The following is a 17,517-nucleotide window of genomic DNA, read 5'->3' as shown; positions in this document are numbered from 1 at the left end:
GGTAGCGAGCACCGCCACTGATGGGCTGGGGGCACTCACCGCTATTGGTGAGGACGGCGCGATTTTAACAGAAATCCCTTGGTGCGTACACGGAGCGGGGCCTGTCCGAAGGTGCCGGCAGTGGAAAGCGGGTGCGCTGCTCGGGCAGCTTCACCTTTCCACGGGAGCTCCCCGAGTGGGACGTCCCGGAGCCCCGCTGCAGGTACCCGAAAGCACAAACAGCAGAGAGCGCAGAACAGCTGTGCAGGCATCGGAGGGATGGGACTGATGCTTTTCTGAGCATGACTTGTGAGAGAGGAAATAGATACAAGAAATGCAGCGAGGGCAGCTGCCGTGCCATACCAAAGCAGCTGCTTCTTGAAACCACTTGGGGTTTGTCGAGCTACTCCCTGGAGAGGTTACTGCAAGGGAAATGTGTCAATTACACACCCTACAGGGAGTGTGCGCCCAGGGGAATGGATAGACTTAGCTCCAGAATAATTGCAGACAACCTAAATCCTGGGTTATCCCTCCAGCACACGTGGCACAGCGCAGGTGATGGGGCCACAGTTACCTCCTTTCCCACTGGGACTGCAGGGTGGGAATTAGCCAGTGTAATTCTGATGCAGAGCAGATTTCCTCAAGCTCAGAAGTGAGATTCCCTCCAAATCACAGACAAACACTTCCTGCTCATACAGGGAATAAAAGTGGAGAATGGGGCACACAGAGGGATAAGGAAATGCAAGGCCTCTGCCTGCCTGGCTCATTAGCTCATTGGGAAAGGGATGGAATGAGACATGAAAGAAGAAAGAGCCTAGACATTGCTTATTAAGCACACGTATTTATGGTTGGTCTTGACTTTATCTTATTAAGAAGCAGAGCCTTCCCCTCTCAGGCCTTTCCTCAACCTACAGATAAACACAAATGTCTCCCAAAAGCCCTTAAAGGCTCCCTGGGCACCAGGTCCCTTGGAACTCTGGGTTTCACATAATTTATCCTGCAATTCCGACAGCTTATGCTGTGCTGCAGTGGTCGTGCCCAGGCTCAGCACTGACTCGTGCTAACACGCTGTGCCTGTGCCTTCAGAGCAGTGCCAGGCCCATGCAGACTCTGAGCACGGCTGGTGAGGGATGCAGCAGGCTCACAGCGTGTGCACAGTGTGGTTCCTGGGCCCTCACACCAGCCACACTGGGCTGGGCAAGCATACACATCTTGTGAAACCTTTTTCATGGCTGGGCAGCTCTGCTGCTGCAGAATTTTGAGGGTATTCTGCAAAGGCAGCAAAGAATAAATAATTTCATAGATTCTTTATGATTACAGTATGATCCTTTCCACGGACTATGCATTTCAAACAAGTAGGGCTTTTTGGCAGATATGCTTTCTTTTAAATCACCTTCATCTGCCTTTTTCCTGGGCCCAGGATAAGTAGACTTACAAAAGACTAAAAGAGACTTTCTAATATAAGTAGACAATTCATTATGAAATGTACACAAAAATGTGTAGAATATCAGAATAAAATCAGAGTATCAGGAATAAAATTCGGTTCTCCCTACACCTCCTATATGCTGTAACCATAACTAGCCCAAGCTCCTCATTACCTTCTCTCTCTCTCTTATACAAGAGTGGAAATCCAAAGCCAATGAGAAATAAACCAGGACTTCACAGCATGGTGATTTGCAATTCTATTAGGCTCTACAGCAAAGCTCAGAATTTTTCTGATTTTCTTCTGTTTCAAATCAGAATTTCTCTTCCTTTTCTTGCCTGCTATGAGTGGGTAACATTAGCTAGCTGGAACAGAGGGATATTAGTTTTAGTCCCACTTCCTACTCAAAGGTTATTAAGTACTCTCTTACACATAATTATGATTTTGTATTCATGGAATTCACACATGGTACAATATTTTAGCCCAGACTTCCTATAGAAATAGATTATCTTTACAGTGAAGGGAATTTCAGCATAATATTCCAAGCAAAGGATGGTGACTCATGAATGGATGTAAATATAACTCAGGAATCTCATCTGGCCTGCTAGCACCCTGCACTGCTTAGTTTCCTTTAGTATTGGTCTGAATCTCTCAGGAGAGAGCCTGTCATTTTCATTTGGGCTCAGGCTTAGAGGACAAACTCCAAAGATCAGTGATCCCAAGAATACCTGTTGGAATTCACAGTGTGGTAGAATTCAGGTATTATCTGAGTGTTGGCACCAACACAGAAACAACCTGATTTTCAAAACGTTTTGCAAACCTGCAGCGGGACTAACTTAAATAGGAAGAGGATTTTAAGAGTTTCTGGGAAAATATCAAATGTCTTCTGGGCCTAAATAAGGACTTTGGATATGTCCCTTTTGGTCACCGTGTTGTGAAGCAGAAATTACTGGGGAGCTTATGTTATAGTTACTGTTCTCCAGAAAGATTTGCTAATCTAAAGTTTGGTTTCCTAATGCGATTCTTAGATCCATGGATGTATCTTTTCATCTTTGTTGTCAGGATCCATTTTCCCAACACAGAGATCAGTGAAAATCTCTGTGACATCCAGTCCTGCTTTCCAGTTTATTTTTTCCTTGCCTGCTGTAGCACAGTCTAACACCTCTCTTCATGAGCTGTGTTTGGACTGAGCTCTGTTTTGACAGTCTGACACACCAAACATCACCTGCTTTTTCCAAATGTGGCTCTGCAGGGATACTGAGGAAATGCAGCATCACTCTCCTTCAGCTGTTTAATTCTTGTGCCTTGTCCTTTGGGATTTCCATCTGTATTTTTAGGCTACCTGAGCTGCATTTGGCTAAGCAGATTTACAATACCTTTTGAATGCACATTTATAGCATTAATTTTTACCACAAACTTTTCAGGAAAGAAAGACCAAAGCACATTCAAGTACTCTGAATACAGAGCTGGGCAGGTTGTTTCTCAGAAAGCAGGAAATATACTTAGAAAATAGCATGAGGGAATAATGAACTGTTTGCTACTTGGGTGGAATTTTGAGAATTGATTCAACTATACAAAGTGACAGGAAACATTCTGGAAAATATCAGAGCATTTCCCATTTGGGAATGCCAAAATGTTCTAAGAAGCAATATGTTTTGCTTGAGGGCAAACTATGTTCTGAGCTGACCAGGTGAAAAGTGTCTTTTTGTGTTTAACTTAAAAGTTAAACACAAGTCTGTTTTAGTTTAACTCAGGCCAGTTTTTCTCCTCATGGCTTTTGATTTGGCCACTATAGAGAAAGAAGGATCCATTACTTTGTGGGCTCCCAGAAATACACAGGCTGGCCTCACCAGCAGCCACCCAGAGGCTTTGAAGCACATGAGGCAAATAGCTGGAGAGAAAACTTAAGCCTTGCAAGGTAAATTCTGAATTTCACCGTTTAGAGAAAGTGGAAGAAAATCAATTGTCTAATGATTAATGGCTGTATTTCTGAAGGCCTGATGAAATCAGGGTTATGTGGAGCAAGTGTTATTGCTGTGCTGCACAGGGTGCAGTGGCAGAAGCAAAATTACTTTAATTAGAAAAGGTAAAGCTGAAAATGTCAGGAAGCAGCTTTTGCAGTGATGTTGGGCTTTAGTTTGGGTTGTGTTGGAGTTAGGTTATATAAAAATAACCCTGAGTATAGAAACCTCCAGCTTTGAGCAGAAACAGATGGGGTGTGCAGTCACTCAGCCCATCTGCAGAGCAGATCATGTGCAAGGACAAAAATATTGATAATTGGCTTCTGCAGAGGGCTCTCTAAGCCACTGATCTGGAAGCATTTTATGGGGAGGTAAGTCCCATGGGGCTGGGTTCCATTTTAAGATGGAGAAATAAAGCCAGAGAATGATGGAAAGACACAGAAAAGGAGGGCAGTGGTGGGAGGAAGAAGGAAGTCTAGGATGCCCAATTCCATGGCCAGCTTTTAAGCTCATTTCCTCTCCTCTGTCTGCTAACATTTGGGGCCATGGAAAAGAAGTGAGTCCAGAGGAAGCTGCTGCATTACTGGAGCAGCAGTCTGTCTGTAACTGAAGTTGTAAGAGGGGTCCAGGATCGCTGGCTGACAGGCTGCTGGCTGCTGAATAGGGAGTAGCCTGTTTGTTTGCACTGGGAGTGCTCCCACTGCAGCACTGCATTCCATGTCAGCACTGTTAGCACTGGGAGCGCTCCCACTGCAGCACTGCATTCCATGTCAGCACTGTTAGCACTGGGAGCGCTCCCACTGCAGCACTGCATTCCATGTCAGCACTGTTAGCACTGGGAGCGCTCCCACTGCAGCACTGCATTCCATGTCAGCACTGTTAGCACTGGGAGTGCTCCCACTGCAGCACTGCATTCCATGTCAGCACTGTTTGCACTGGGAGCGCTCCCACTGCAGCACTGCATTCCATGTCAGCACTGTTAGCACTGGGAGCGCTCCCACTGCAGCACTGCATTCCATGTCAGCACTGTTAGCACTGGGAGTGCTCCCACTGCAGCACTGCATTCCATGTTAGCACTGGGAGTGCTCCCACTGCAGCACTGCATTCCATGTCAGCACTGGGAGTGCTCCCACTGCAGCACTGCATTCCATGTTAGCACTGGGAGTGCTCCCACTGCAGCACTGCATTCCATGTTAGCACTGTCAGTGCTGCTGTGCCTTTGGGCTGAAGGGCTTCAGCTCCCTGTCACCGAGCTCGGGCACAACAAGCCTCACTGCCAGTACCTTTCTGCTTGTGAGCACTGACATCTCTCTCCTTAGCACCAAAACCTGTCATTACATGGGCAAAGATGTTGTTCAAAAGTACAAAATTTTAAAAATACTGTAGCCACTGACCTTGCTTGATTACTTTACCCAATGTTGCAGCCATGTACCTGATTGTGGCTGATTTCAGAAGAAATCAGGGGTCAAATCTTGGAAGAAGACGCAAGACTTGGGCTCTTAAATTAGTCAGGCACTTTGAAAATAGTACCCCTTAGCCTTTAGACCGCTTAATATAATTTCACAAAGCTGCTCATAGCACACAGTAGGATTAAAGTAATTAAAATATCATGGTACACCACATTGGCAGTAAGATGTAGTCTCCCAGATCATGTTATTCATAAATATCTTAAGACAACTGTAGAGGGAGCAATTATTAAATATCATTGAGACTTATAGGAAAGGTGTCCCTGACCATGGGAGGGGGGTAGAACTGGATGATCTTTAAGGGCTTTTCCAACCCAAACTATTCTATGATTCCATTTAGCCCAGATTATGGCCACGGTGGCATTCCTTCACTAAACAAACCATGCCTGCACTTTGAAGTGGAAAAGACAAAGATGTTACACAACCATACAGTTTCTCTCAAGGCTCTGAATCAGTAGTGGTGCTTTGTTATCTAACAGTGGCTGCTTTGCAGTTAAAGGTGCTTGCTGAGTCATTTCTCTTCCACAGGTTTCTGGGGCCTTGTCAACAATGCAGGAATATCAACATTTGGTGAGACAGGCTGGCTGCCTATGGAGACATATGAAAAATTTGCAGATGTGAATCTCCTTGGGAGCATCAGGACAACCCTGGCATTTCTTCCCCTTTTAAGGAAATACAAGGGTAATGCTAATCCACTGTTATTTAGAGTTGTAGAATAATTAGCTTACTATAATCAGGGTAATGTAGCATCTATAAAAGAGGCTTTAATTGTCTTTCATTGAACTGAAATGACAGCCTCCTTCTGTGTGGCCTAAAAGAGCAACTTGATCCTGAAAAGAGGGTAAAACCATAAAGGGAAAAGAGATCCTTAAAGATTTTGTCTTTGCAGTATACAGGAAAAAAAGGATTTATAAATAAGGATTTCTCTCAGTGTTTGACTCAGAAAAGAGGAGGAATGTTTACCATAGATCATTAAGCCCAGGCAAGCCTTTTTAAGCACTGACCATCAGAAAAAACAAAGTTCCAGAAAGTGCCTAATTTTATTATTTAGGCTTTACAATTTTATTGTTTGGCAATTAGGAGAGGGGGAATGACCCTACAGAGGTGAACTAGAGACATCAGCTTCCAGTTCCAGCTCTGTGGAGCCTCTGTGACCTTGGGCAGGAAACTTCAAGTATGTAGAAGTGCATGGGTATCCAGTGGGATAAATGTGTTTGCATGAACCTCCCTACATGTGGGCTTTATCCCTCTTTCTGAGAAGGAAATGTTTAATAGCCCTCTGCAGCATGGCAGCATGTCTTGGGTGCTTTGCAGTTTCTCCCCTCCCTGTCTCCATCTGTGTTTGGGGAGGAAGATCCCCTCTTCCTTGCCTGTTCTGGCTGTAGGCTCTTTAGGGTGAGGATTTGTGCTCTGAGTGCAGCATCAAGCACAGGAAGGGGCAGGTTTCACCTGGAAACCCCGGGTGTCACTGCTACACAAACTGTTGGTAAGATAAAAACATCCCTTTTTTGGGCTGTTCTGCTTCTTCCTGCTTGGCTGCCTTTGGTCGATGATATTCTGACAGAAGAAGAAAGAAACCTTTAAATACTGCGAGCTGGATGTGTTTTTGTTGCAGAATGTGCTACTGTGTGTACCCAGTGAGTGTGTTATGTGGCCCATTACACAGGGAAACATCTCTTTTCCCTGTCATGTCCTGCTTACTGCTGGAACTCAGTGATGCTGATCCACCAGAGGCATTTCTCCGACCCCCTGAATTGCCCAGGCTTACTTTGAAGCAAAGAGGGCTAACAGTGCGTGCAATATTAAGCACATGCATAAACCTTTAGAAGGTTTGGGTCTGGATGGCTGCACACACACCTTGGCTCACAGGAATGTTCTGTATCTCTGCCAGGGCTGTCAGTGTTCCATGGTTAACTCCTGCACTCCATTCTCAAGTACCATCTATGGAGGAGAGGAGGCCAAGGCACTCTAGGAAGAATCCTAGATTAGCTGTTGCCTTCCTTGCAGGAACAGCCAGGACAGCTAAAGCTTGTGTGTTTGGGGGCAGCAAGTGACCTCTCAAATGAAAAGTTTGACTTACAGACATTGGAGCATCCTCCTGGGGAAGCTGAGTAATTAATTAATTCCCCTAGGCACTTTAAAGAGAAGTTAAACAAAGTGTCCCACATCCTGGGTGTGAGTCCCACCCACTCAGCTACTGGACAAAGGAGGCAGAGGTCAGTCCACCCATTGCTTACTGCCATGGATGTACACCTATTCCAAGAAACACTTCAAAATTATTCATACAAGTATTCATACTTGTAAAGGGAGGTAATGCCCTCCAGCCTAGGACTTAAACATTCTGTCCTGAGAGGAGCAACTTTTCCCCATATCTTTTCCAGCTGGCCAGGCCAGCTGATAGAGCATCTTGATCAGCAAGCTGGTAGATAGTTTCCTCTTACTGTAGGTAAGATTTATTTGGGATGCTGTATAGGAAGGCAGGGAACCTAATTCAGAATGACAGATTTCACTGCATTCCTGTGATACCTTTTGATATTCCCCCAAGCCTATTCCATTTGGTGAGATCTGGGGCCCAGATGTGATCTGCATCTGTGGCAGCAACAGGAGTGCAGCTGTGTTCTCTGCATTGCCAGTGACAAGACCACCTTCTCCCTCACCCCTGCTATTTGTATATCCACACCCAGACATTCCTTACCCCAAGGTAGGGCTGTGTCAGAGAAGTTTGCAAGGAAACAGTGGAAACGAACCACAGTCCAGTGCCTCACATGAGGAATCTCTGCTATTTAAGGCATGCTTGCACTCAGCAGGAGTTAGAAAGGAGGGAAAGCAGCACAGATCAGGGAAATCATTGTGAGGTATTGTAAACCTGCACGTATTTGGCAAGTCACATTTCCTTGGTAAAGCTTATCACGGTACACTGGAATTTATATGCACAGTTATAGAACCTGGTCTCGGTGCAGAGACATTATTAGCACAGAAAAAACTGATATTAGTAACCATATAACCCACCTCAGGGAAAATCACCTCCCCTCTCCTCTGCAGTCCTTTTCTTTCTAGCACAGTCTCATTACTATTTTTCAGTCTTTAGGGCACTGCTTTGTTTCCATCTTTTTCATCCTCTCTCAGGCTCAGAAGGAATAAGCAGCACACCGGGAATGTGTTACACTTGTCTAGTCCAACATCTGTCACTAGGTGGAAGATTTTTGTGTGAAGTTTTCTGCTCAGCAGAGCTGAGTGCCTGTCTGTGCTGGGACTGCACACTGACACTGCCCATGTGTGGCACAGTGTGCAGGAAAACAGTCTCCTGCTAAACACCACATTCCTAGCAGCTCAAGACTGAGGCAAATCAATTCCACATTAAAGACTGAGAGTGAAGTTTTGTTATTTGCACTGTTTTCTCTCCAGGACGTATTGTTTTCATGTCCAGCATCATTGCCTACTTTACTCTGGGAAATGGCATTTATTCTATGACCAAGGCAGCTATTGAAAAATTTTGTGATGCTTTAAGACTGGAAATGAAGAAGTTTGGTGTCCAGGTAAGTGATGTAACAAGAACCTGGAAACCAGGTAAGTGATGTAATGCATTATGTGAAACAAAGTAACAAAGATAAAAGCTCAGAACTGCAGTCACGGGTGCAGCTTCCTTTTGGAAAGAGGTGGTTTCTCTGTGGCTGGAAATCACTGGGAACAGCAGTCCTGGGGGATGTTTTTGGTTCTGAGAAGCTGCTGGGTAACAGTCTGTGTGTCAGCACTGAAACTTCCACATCCTCTGCAGTGGAGAAGGCTCCTGACACAGGCCTGCCCGAGCTCCCACCAGCAGTGAGGAGCCCAGATGTTCCCTGGGCGGCTGCAAAGAGCCAGACACCGGGTGCTGTGCAGCCAGAACTTGTCACTTGCCTCAGGGGTTCCTTCTCTCCTCTTACAACACCAACCCCTTACTTCTTGTGAGAACAGCTACGCTGCAAGAGGCAGCATTGTGCAGAGTAGTTATGTTTTTATTCTCTTAACCTAAGAGGCTCTAAGAGTGCTCTTAGTGCCCTAAGCAACTCTAATAGTCAAACCTGAAGCTTAGATCCCTAAGTAGCTTCACTGGGCTTTTTCCTTGGAGTCACTCTACTGCTGAAAGACTTTTCTCAAACACTCAAAGTCTTCCCTGCCAGGTTTGCATTGGTATGCTGTTTATGCACACAGACTTAGAGCATTGTTTATAAGCTTTGTGTTGGAAAATATTACAGCTCTGCATCTATTAGCTACCCCTGTCAGATAAATATGAGGGGCTGTAAAATACAAGTGACTTTACACATCCTAATACCACACAGCATGATGAGGATTTCTGCTGATTAGCTGAGGATAATCTCAAATGCATGGAAGGGCTTAGTTTAACAGGTTAGCTACTCAGGTTGTTTTGGGATTTTTCCTGTTCCACCTCTGCAGTAGTCCCAGCACATAACTGAGTGAGCCAGGCTGACAGACATTTCTGGAGTATCTTTGAGAGGTATTTTTCTGTTTCTCACTGCGTGCAAGATGCTGGCTGGCACTTGCCTGAGAACCTGCCCTGTGCAGAGCCTACAAAATACACAGTCCCTTTGTGCTGTGCTCCCTTGCACTGCTCTGTTGTCCTGTCTGTCCTTCCAGGAGCAAGCTGCACAAAGAGGTGGCAAGGAGCAGATGGAGCTATGGCTCTGTCCCACTGAGCTCTGCCCAGGCAAGCTGACAGCCTACACGAAACAAAGTGAGTGCCTTCCAGTAAAAGGCTACAAAAAATGTGGGAAGGGCAAAACCCAAGCCATCTCTCCTTCTCTCCAAGCCAACTCCAAAACAAAAGTTTCCAAAACCCCTTTGTTAACAGTAAATGTGGGAAGTTTGGCTGATACCAAGCACAGTTCTAAATAGCACCAGAAGGGAGGGCTCCCAAGGATGCTGTGTGACAAACCTGCTTGAGGCAGCACCAAGCTGTTCCAGCTGGGCACACCATCCCTCTGCTGGGGTTTGTCTGCATCCCTTCCTTCTCCCTGTGCACAGGACCTGCACCGCAGTCCTCCTGAGAGCAGCAAATCCATCACATGCAGGCCAGCAGGCAGGGACTGACACAGCTGGGCTGGTGGCTGAGTGAAGGCATCAGGGTTTTACATCATCACAGACTTGCCAGAGAATGCCTGTCAGATCCCCAAGTCTCTGACACAGCTCAGCATGGGTTTTCCTCACCTTGTGTTGCACTCTTTAGAAATCAGGTCAGTTAAATGCCACGGAGCTTTTAATGTTGCATATCTACAAATAGTTTGAACAAGGCTGCTGCTAACTGAGGAACAGCATGTGTGCTGTGAGTGCTCAGCCTGCTCCAAAACTCCCTGGAACACTCAGAAGGAGCAGAACTGCAGCAATACACAAAGAAAACGTGGAGCAGCAAAGGACTTGTGTGCTTTTCATTTAAATCTATGTGCACAAATCTACAGAAATCTCCTCATGGCTTCCATGAGAGGCAGAGCAGGACCTTTGGTCCCCCTGTTCTTTGCTCACAAGACCTAGTTTACTTTTAATTACACCTTCTTGGGGAAAACAGCACTTCTTTCCCCAGGACCTGGTAATTTTCTCTGATACCTCCTTTTGTCCCAAATTGGGTCAAAAATTACCAACTGCAAGGTTCTCCACTGAGTGAAAAATCCAAAGTATTCCACTTTGGAGACATCAAAGTCACACTGAAATGCTTTGTCTCAGTATTGCCAAAACATTTACACTGTTAAGCATTGTACAGCAATCAAAGATGCTCTATTGCATTCTGTGAGAGTGTGCTGAGTAGTCAAAACAAGAAATTAACATCAGAGCGAAATGAGGAAGTCAGAATAAAGCACCTCTGCAATCTTAAATATTTCACAGGAATACATTTGATTTCAGTCAAGTTGCCAGGGTTAAAATTTCAACAAAGCAGCATTTTCTGGCTGTCTGTAGAGAGCTTTTGGTCTGTGTTACTGACTGTAGTATTTAATTGAATTCACAATGACTGATTGCACCTTGGTAAGCTTTACATCTCGCTTTCAGGTCTGTATTATCCAGCCAGGAAATTATGCACGCTCTACAAAAATTCAGCCACCGCTCAGTGCCGAAGAGATCTGGAGTGAACTGAGTGAAGAGGAAAAGGCTGTTTACAGCAAGGAGTACGTTCAAGAGCGGGCAGACTTTTTCAACAGCATCCTCAGTGAGGGAAGCACTAATGGCAATGAGGTGGTAGATGCCATGGTGGATGCTCTAACATCTCCTGCACCCAAGGCACGGTACATGGTGGCAAAGCTGAAGGAGAAGGCCCTGGTGTTGGTGTGTGCTTTGTTCCCAACTGCCGTGATGGATTCTGTTCTGTCTTATGCTCTGAGCAAGGTAAAACTTGCATAGCCTGCAGTGGTGCTACTCCCTGGCTCCGGTGAGGCAGTGTATCACATGTGAAAGGCAGAGCTGAACTGAACGCTCCTGTGTCAGTACAGTGACACTCATTAACCAGTACAAACTCTGGGGAGTCTCCCTAGTCAGAACTGTCACCGATTGCTACAGAAAAACATACAGGACCCTGTGTAAAATTAAATCATTTAAGTAACTTTATCTCTTCCCTGTGGAAACACCCCATCCACATAAGCCACTTTAGTTATTGCCTGGAAAAATTAATAGATCCTTTTCTAAAGCAAAAGCAGGTTACTGTGTTACAGACATGATGCAGACAAAATGGAGTGCATCCTACAGGGCAGCTGTACACCTGAAGTCATTACAGCAGAGAACAAAAGCCCTTGCTTGTAGAAACCTGAGTAGCCATTTATTCAGAGTGATAGGAGGAGGTTAATGGAAAAGTCATAGAAATGAGCATTGGACCTCAAAATACTTTGAATGGAGTTAAATGGCTGTAGCAAGTTAGGAAGTCCTGAAGCTCTGAGCAACCTGCTTTAGTAAAGGTGTTCCTGCCCACAACAGGGGGGCTGGAATTTGATCTCTAAGATCCTTTCCAACCCAAACCATTCTGTGATTCTATGAATAATAAAGTTGTAATATGAAAACACTGTCTTGGCTAACCACAGTTCAGTCCTTTTTCAAGTGTTCTGGATAAATCTAACAAAGCAGATATATCACAGACTTCAGAAAATGAGTTACATATTGCATTTATAAAAGAGTATTTAATCCTAAATAAACTCTATCCTTTATCTAATGTCTGGATTAGTCAATGTGCTGACCTGAAGCGTAGTGAGAGAGCTAAACACCAAGCAGCCATATCAGTGTGCTTGGAGCTCAGAAATAACATACTCAGGTTTGGCTGCTGTTGTAAGGAATAAGGTCTGAAGACAAGAATACCTACTACCAGGACAGGGAAACATTAGTAACATTTCTCTGTGAGAGTAATTGATCACGGTAGCTCCATTAACGCTCTCCTGCTAATTGTCATGGAAAAGATTGCTGATTTACACATACAGCTTTAAATTTGACTTGGTTATGGTATGGCACAAAATCCAAGAACTCTGGGACCAAAATAACCCAGAAGAGCTGGGACAAACTGTGGTGGCAGTGATAGATCCAGGGCAGCAGCACTGAGCATTAGCATCCCTCATGCCAGGTCTCTCTTATCAGATCTAAGACTCTGCTGTAAGTTGATAGAGTTAACTTTTTCATCTGAAGCAGAACTTACACCCTGTATCTGGGAAGTCTTTCCCAGCATATTTAATTAATTGCTGAGAAAGTTTGTGCTCTCTCCTGGTAGGTAGTTTGGGCAGTGTGAATCAGAGCCAGAGTGACAATTCCAGGCTCTCTCCTGGTACACTCTGCAGTGGAACAGCCACTGCACCTGTCAGAGATTGTGGAACATGTTATTTCTCTTTCCAAATGCTGAGCCCGTCTCTGGAGCTGGCATTGGCAAGAGGACAAGCCTGGGCTCCCAACTGTTCCCCAGACTGTCAATAGCAGGATAATCAGATGATTATCATCCCTCTCCTCATTTAACCACAACTGAGCAAGGCCAAGCAAGGGAACAGGAATGAGGCTTATTCCAACTGAACCAATCAATTTCTTGTCTAGGAGTTCCCCCTGCTTGACCTCAGGGATTTGAGCAGCCCTGCACTGCTTTGGAAGCACTGCTTTCATGCCCATAGCTGTTCTTTGTGCAGATTGCCCTCCCTCACAGTAAGCAGCACTGGCCTCCACAAGCAGCTTTGAAGCCCAGAGCTTTCTCCATCAGGCCCAGGGTACAAGTGCTGATCTCTGCCCCATTACACCGTCTCCCCTCTGTTTGCATTTCTAGAAGCTACTGCACTAAGTTGCTGAGAGCCAGCACCATCAGATCTGCTTCACAGACACTAAATAACTTCCAACTGGAAATTCTTTATTTGCTGGGTATGGGGTGAAGCGTGTGATCAGTATTTCAGTAGCCTCATGTAACATAAGATGAGAAAGACTCCAGAACATTTATTCCCTCACCTTGAAAATGGAGAACTTGCAGTGCGTAGGGTTTTAAACAGGATACAGTTACAGGGTGAGAGCCCATGGGACAAATAAGGCAGTTTGTATTTTCATTGCCACCTAACTGTCGGCCTGGAAGCTAACTGAAAACCAGCTACAAAATTGTCATCTTTATTCCTGCCCCTCAGCTTTTTAGCATTATGATCCGCTGATAGAGAACTAATAAAGAGAGTCAGAGTTTGTTATTAACAGAACATCCCACTGAAGTCATCTGGAATCCTCCCACTGAGTTCTGTGTGTTCCAAGCCACAGTGTTAGACAAGTAAACATGAAAATAAGTAGCAGAAATAATTTCAGGATCCCTGGGCTGAGCAGAAAAGAGACCCTCATAGGCAATGGTGATGGAAGGGGCGCAGCATTCCCTCCTCCACAAGTGCCGCAGGGCACAGAATCAGTAACTGAAGGTTTTACTGAACAAACCTTGCTAACCAAGCCAGTGCTGAACTCTGAGGGCTCCCAGAGCTGTCAGCTCTGCAGTGCACTCCTGTGCTGCTCTGTGGCACTGTGGCTCCCCTGACTCTGGGGATCACAGGCTGGGAGTGCAGAGCTGCTGGACTGCCCCTCCTTCCCTTTTTACTGTGCCACATCCCTGGCTGAGGAGTGCCTCCCTCTTCCTCACTAACTCTGAAATCGCCTTTACCTCAAGTCAAGTTGAAGTGCAGGGGCAAACAAGAAATTTGTATTTAATACATCCAAAAAAGAAACAATTTTAGGAAAAATTTAGGTGACAAAGATAAAAGAAAAAAAAACAAAGCAAACCCCCCCAAAACCCCACAACCAAACCTCTATTGCCATTACTCTCATACCTGAAACACTCCTCTCCCAAAACCCAGCTGACCTGCAGCAGACCCTTTCCTGAAACTGCTTTTCTATGTAGCATTCACCTGAGCTGCATTCAACAGAAAACTTCTTGGCAAAACACTTCAGCTTTTGTCACTATTTGTCTTCATAAGCCTTGCTGACAATTTAGGATTTTTTTCCCTTGAAAACAACCATACCGAAAGAGACTCAGCTTTCCTCCCAAGTCCCTTCTCCAAGGACACAGTATCAGGAACCTAACAGTTAGTTCATGGATTTTCTTTTTGATGGAAAGGCCTATTCCTAAGAGTGCATATTAATTGGTAGAAAGAGTCAGTGTTGGTTTTGACAAAGCACTTATAGAAAGAGTATAAAGAAGAGTGAAAAAACCTAAACCCGTTTAGTAAGCTGTACATTGACCTGAGTGATACCAACAGCTTCATACAGCAGCATCAAAACCAGAAACAGAGCAGATCCCAGGAAATTCAGGAGGAGGAGCTGGGTGGTACCTGCCAGCACAGTCCTGAGGAGGCTGTGCTGCTGTGTGAAACAAAGGCTGTCTCAAGGAGCAGACTACTTCCCTCCCTTGAGAGGGCACCGTTGGAGCAATGCCCCTCAACAGCTCCCAAGAGGACCTTCAGAATTGGCCAAATGTGTAAATTTGTGTCATTCTCCCAAGCTGGCAGGTCTGAATAAGGAGATTTTGGGGGTGATGCACCACACAGCAGATTTTTTTGCAATAGCATCAGAATCCAGAGAGATGAATAGCAGTGATAATTACATCCACAGTACAAAGGCTTAAGTAAAAACCAGGCAATCCTCAAGCACGCCTTGCAGCTGAAGCCAGGCTGTCACCAGCCCAGGACTCCAGGGCCATGCAGCCCTTGTGGTGCACAGCCTCCCTCCAGAGGTCAGCTCTGGGACAGCTTTGGCATCCACAGAGGAAACCCAGCACAACGCAGAGGCAGCAAGTGGAACAGAGGAGGGCAGAGGATTGTCCCACATGTTCCGGGAGGGACTGAGCAGTGCTCTCAGCCTGGCACCTTCTGCTAGCACCAAGCAAAACTTCACAGCCTTTGTATTTTGAATATTTGGAAGCACCCGTTCAGCAGTGAAACATTTTCATGTGCAATTAGATGATTTTGCAAAGTGAGCATGTCAGTAACGGGGACTCTACCTATCATGGGGAAGAATGTATGTTGCAGGAACAACTGAGGTTAATGTTTAAGAATATATAAAACAAGGAGGGAAACAGTAATAATGTCAGTAATGAATGTTCTTTGGAATAATCTTGATTTGGACATGATTTAGTGGTGATCTCATTGTCAGACACAGTGGGCCAAACCTCTCTGCTGTGGGCTCCACAGATTGCATTCATGCAGGGCAGCATGAAGCCAGTGGAGCACCTCTTGGGTTGTCCCAGGAGCTCTCTCCTGGCTGTGAGAGATGTCCCCGTGGGAAGCGAGGGGAGCTGCTTTCAGCACCCAGGACAGAGCAGCCCCAAGGCCGCCCCAACTCGCAGCACATCGGAGCCGGGGCAGCACTGCCCTCCCGTGAGTGCTCGGCAGCGGCGCCCCTGGGGCCCTGCCAGGGCACGGCGACACTGTGCCCACCTTTGGGCTGTGCTGTGTCTCCCATCTTTGCCTCTGGGAGCTCCCGGGCACGCTCAAAGCTCGGGGCACTTCACACCTTTCCTTCCTCAGGGCAGTCAATTACCACTTCCTTACTGCAGTCAATTTCTACTAGCACCATCCCACTTGCGCTCCTGCAGTAGCTTGCCACTCCTCCAAAACTGAGCTCTCAGCCAAAAAGAGCCCAGCAGCTTGAGGCTTCAGACCTTGGAGTCATTTCTCTGGTGAGCTTTATTTATCTCTATAGGCAGGGGATACTCTGAATTTCTCTAAGAGGATTTTAATCCTATTTATTTTGGAGACATTGCAGTACCCTAACTCGAGAGCAACACCTCTGCTCTTGAAACCACATTGCTTTGAACCATCCAATGTGAGCTGCTTCTTGCATCATGAATCCTCATTATCACTCTCAAAAAGCTCATGGAAAGCTGATCACCATGAGAAAATAAATCAAGCATAAAATCTAAACATATACACATGCACTTACATGCACATTCACATTTGGGGTGAAATACCAAGTACCCAGAGTGGTTATAGTCTGGTTATGGTGTTTCCACAACTTCCTGAGAAAAGGCATGCAGATGTTTCAGACAGGATATTCAGTTGCTTCCATATTGAACTAAATTTCAAAATACATGTGCTAACTTTTCTAATGGGAATTTAATGTATGCTGCTCAACAAAGTGAAAAAGGAGAATTTACCCCAGGCCTTTGGCCAAGACACGTGTCTCCTTATTTGTGGCAACAACAACAGCAAAAATCTAACACAGAACAGGCTGGGAAACATCTTCTACTGTGCCATGTCTGCATCAGCCATTTAGTGCAGCCAAGGAGAAAGAGAAGGGCCTATGTTTTGGCTATGCTATGTTTTCCAGAAAGGAAAGCAATACACCAAGGCACAACAGTGCATCACTACCAGTACAGCCAATTCACACCACTGAGTGCTAACACCAAATAGCTGCTGTACAAATGGCACTCCTTGCAGGGTGAATAATGAAACTTTACGCTAAAACAATGTTTTCTCTTGTTGTGACTCACCACACAGTCCCATGGCTTTCATCAAACGCCTTTCCATGCTGTTGGGCATGCATCCAGCTGTGTCACCACTTTCCTGGCAGAAGAAATTTCACATCAAAAAACAATAATTTTTTTTTTCAATTTCCTAATGCTAGAGGTGATTTGCAAACAATTCAGCTGCTAGGCTTGGCCAGGTTGGCCAGGAACAAGACAGGCAGTGTTGCTGCAGTTATCCCATACACACATGACTACCGGGCCTGGCAGGAGCACTGAGGGCTGGGCTGTGGCATTTGGGAATTCGGCACTAAAGGAAGTGGACGGAAAGGAGATACAGAGCTCGGGCAGTCCCAGCGTTGCTCTAGGAGTTTTCCCCATTCACTGGCATTTTTCTCCTGTTAATACAGGTTTCTCTGTCCAACTGACTGTGAACGATCCCATTTCCACCCAAGCTCATTTCCATTATCGTGCTACACAGACCCTGTGGGAATGGCCGGGCCGTTGGGGGACACGCGCACCTCGCCACTCCATTTTCTGGCAACTCCAGAAAACTCAGGAGGCGAAACAACCGCACAGCGTTGCTTCTTCCCACGGGGGAGGAAAAGGAGGCTTGGCGAGTAAGCCAGCTACAAGGAGAGAGAGCCCAGGACACCCAAGTCCTTCCCGAGCGCCCGCCTCACCCCTGGCGGGGCGCTGGTCCGTACCGAGCTGAGGGGAGCCGGTGGCACTGAGGGGATCCGCCGGCGCTGAGGGCATCCGCGG

At 45.9% G+C, this 17,517-nt stretch overlaps 2 protein-coding genes across 3 annotated transcripts in view; one reads left to right on the top strand and one right to left on the bottom strand.

Moving 5' to 3' along the window:
• The window catches only part of PAK5 (p21 (RAC1) activated kinase 5), a 145,569-nt gene extending 128,771 nt beyond the window's left edge, over positions 1 to 16,798 (bottom strand). The window contains exon 1 of the mRNA XM_005422586.2: positions 16,780 to 16,798. Coding sequence (XP_005422643.2) covers positions 16,780 to 16,792 — 13 coding nt within the window. The 5' untranslated portion in view covers positions 16,793 to 16,798. The remainder of the gene's footprint in view (positions 1 to 16,779) is intronic.
• Positions 5,358 to 11,863, top strand: LOC102036935 (short-chain dehydrogenase/reductase family 9C member 7-like). 2 transcript variants are annotated; one of them, XM_014307704.2, is made up of 4 exons: positions 5,358 to 5,510; positions 5,910 to 6,003; positions 8,235 to 8,365; positions 10,866 to 11,530. In XM_014307704.2, the coding sequence occupies exons 3-4, from the start codon at positions 8,249 to 8,251 to the stop codon at positions 11,211 to 11,213; spliced, it is 465 nt and encodes a 154-aa protein (XP_014163179.1). In that variant the 5' UTR covers positions 5,358 to 5,510; positions 5,910 to 6,003; positions 8,235 to 8,248; the 3' UTR covers positions 11,214 to 11,530. The 2 variants fall into 2 exon arrangements, with proteins under 2 accessions (XP_014163179.1, XP_030914159.1); XM_031058299.1 differs by lacking the exons at positions 5,358 to 5,510; positions 5,910 to 6,003; positions 8,235 to 8,365 and adding an exon at positions 9,852 to 10,060 and having other exon boundaries at positions 10,866 to 11,863.
• Positions 16,799 to 17,517: the final 719 nt, after the last annotated feature.

Source organism: Geospiza fortis, unplaced genomic scaffold, assembly GCF_000277835.1.
Source record: "Geospiza fortis unplaced genomic scaffold, GeoFor_1.0 scaffold275, whole genome shotgun sequence".
Classification (NCBI taxonomy): Eukaryota; Metazoa; Chordata; class Aves; order Passeriformes; family Thraupidae; genus Geospiza; species Geospiza fortis.
This window is presented reverse-complemented; position numbering and strand designations above follow the sequence as displayed.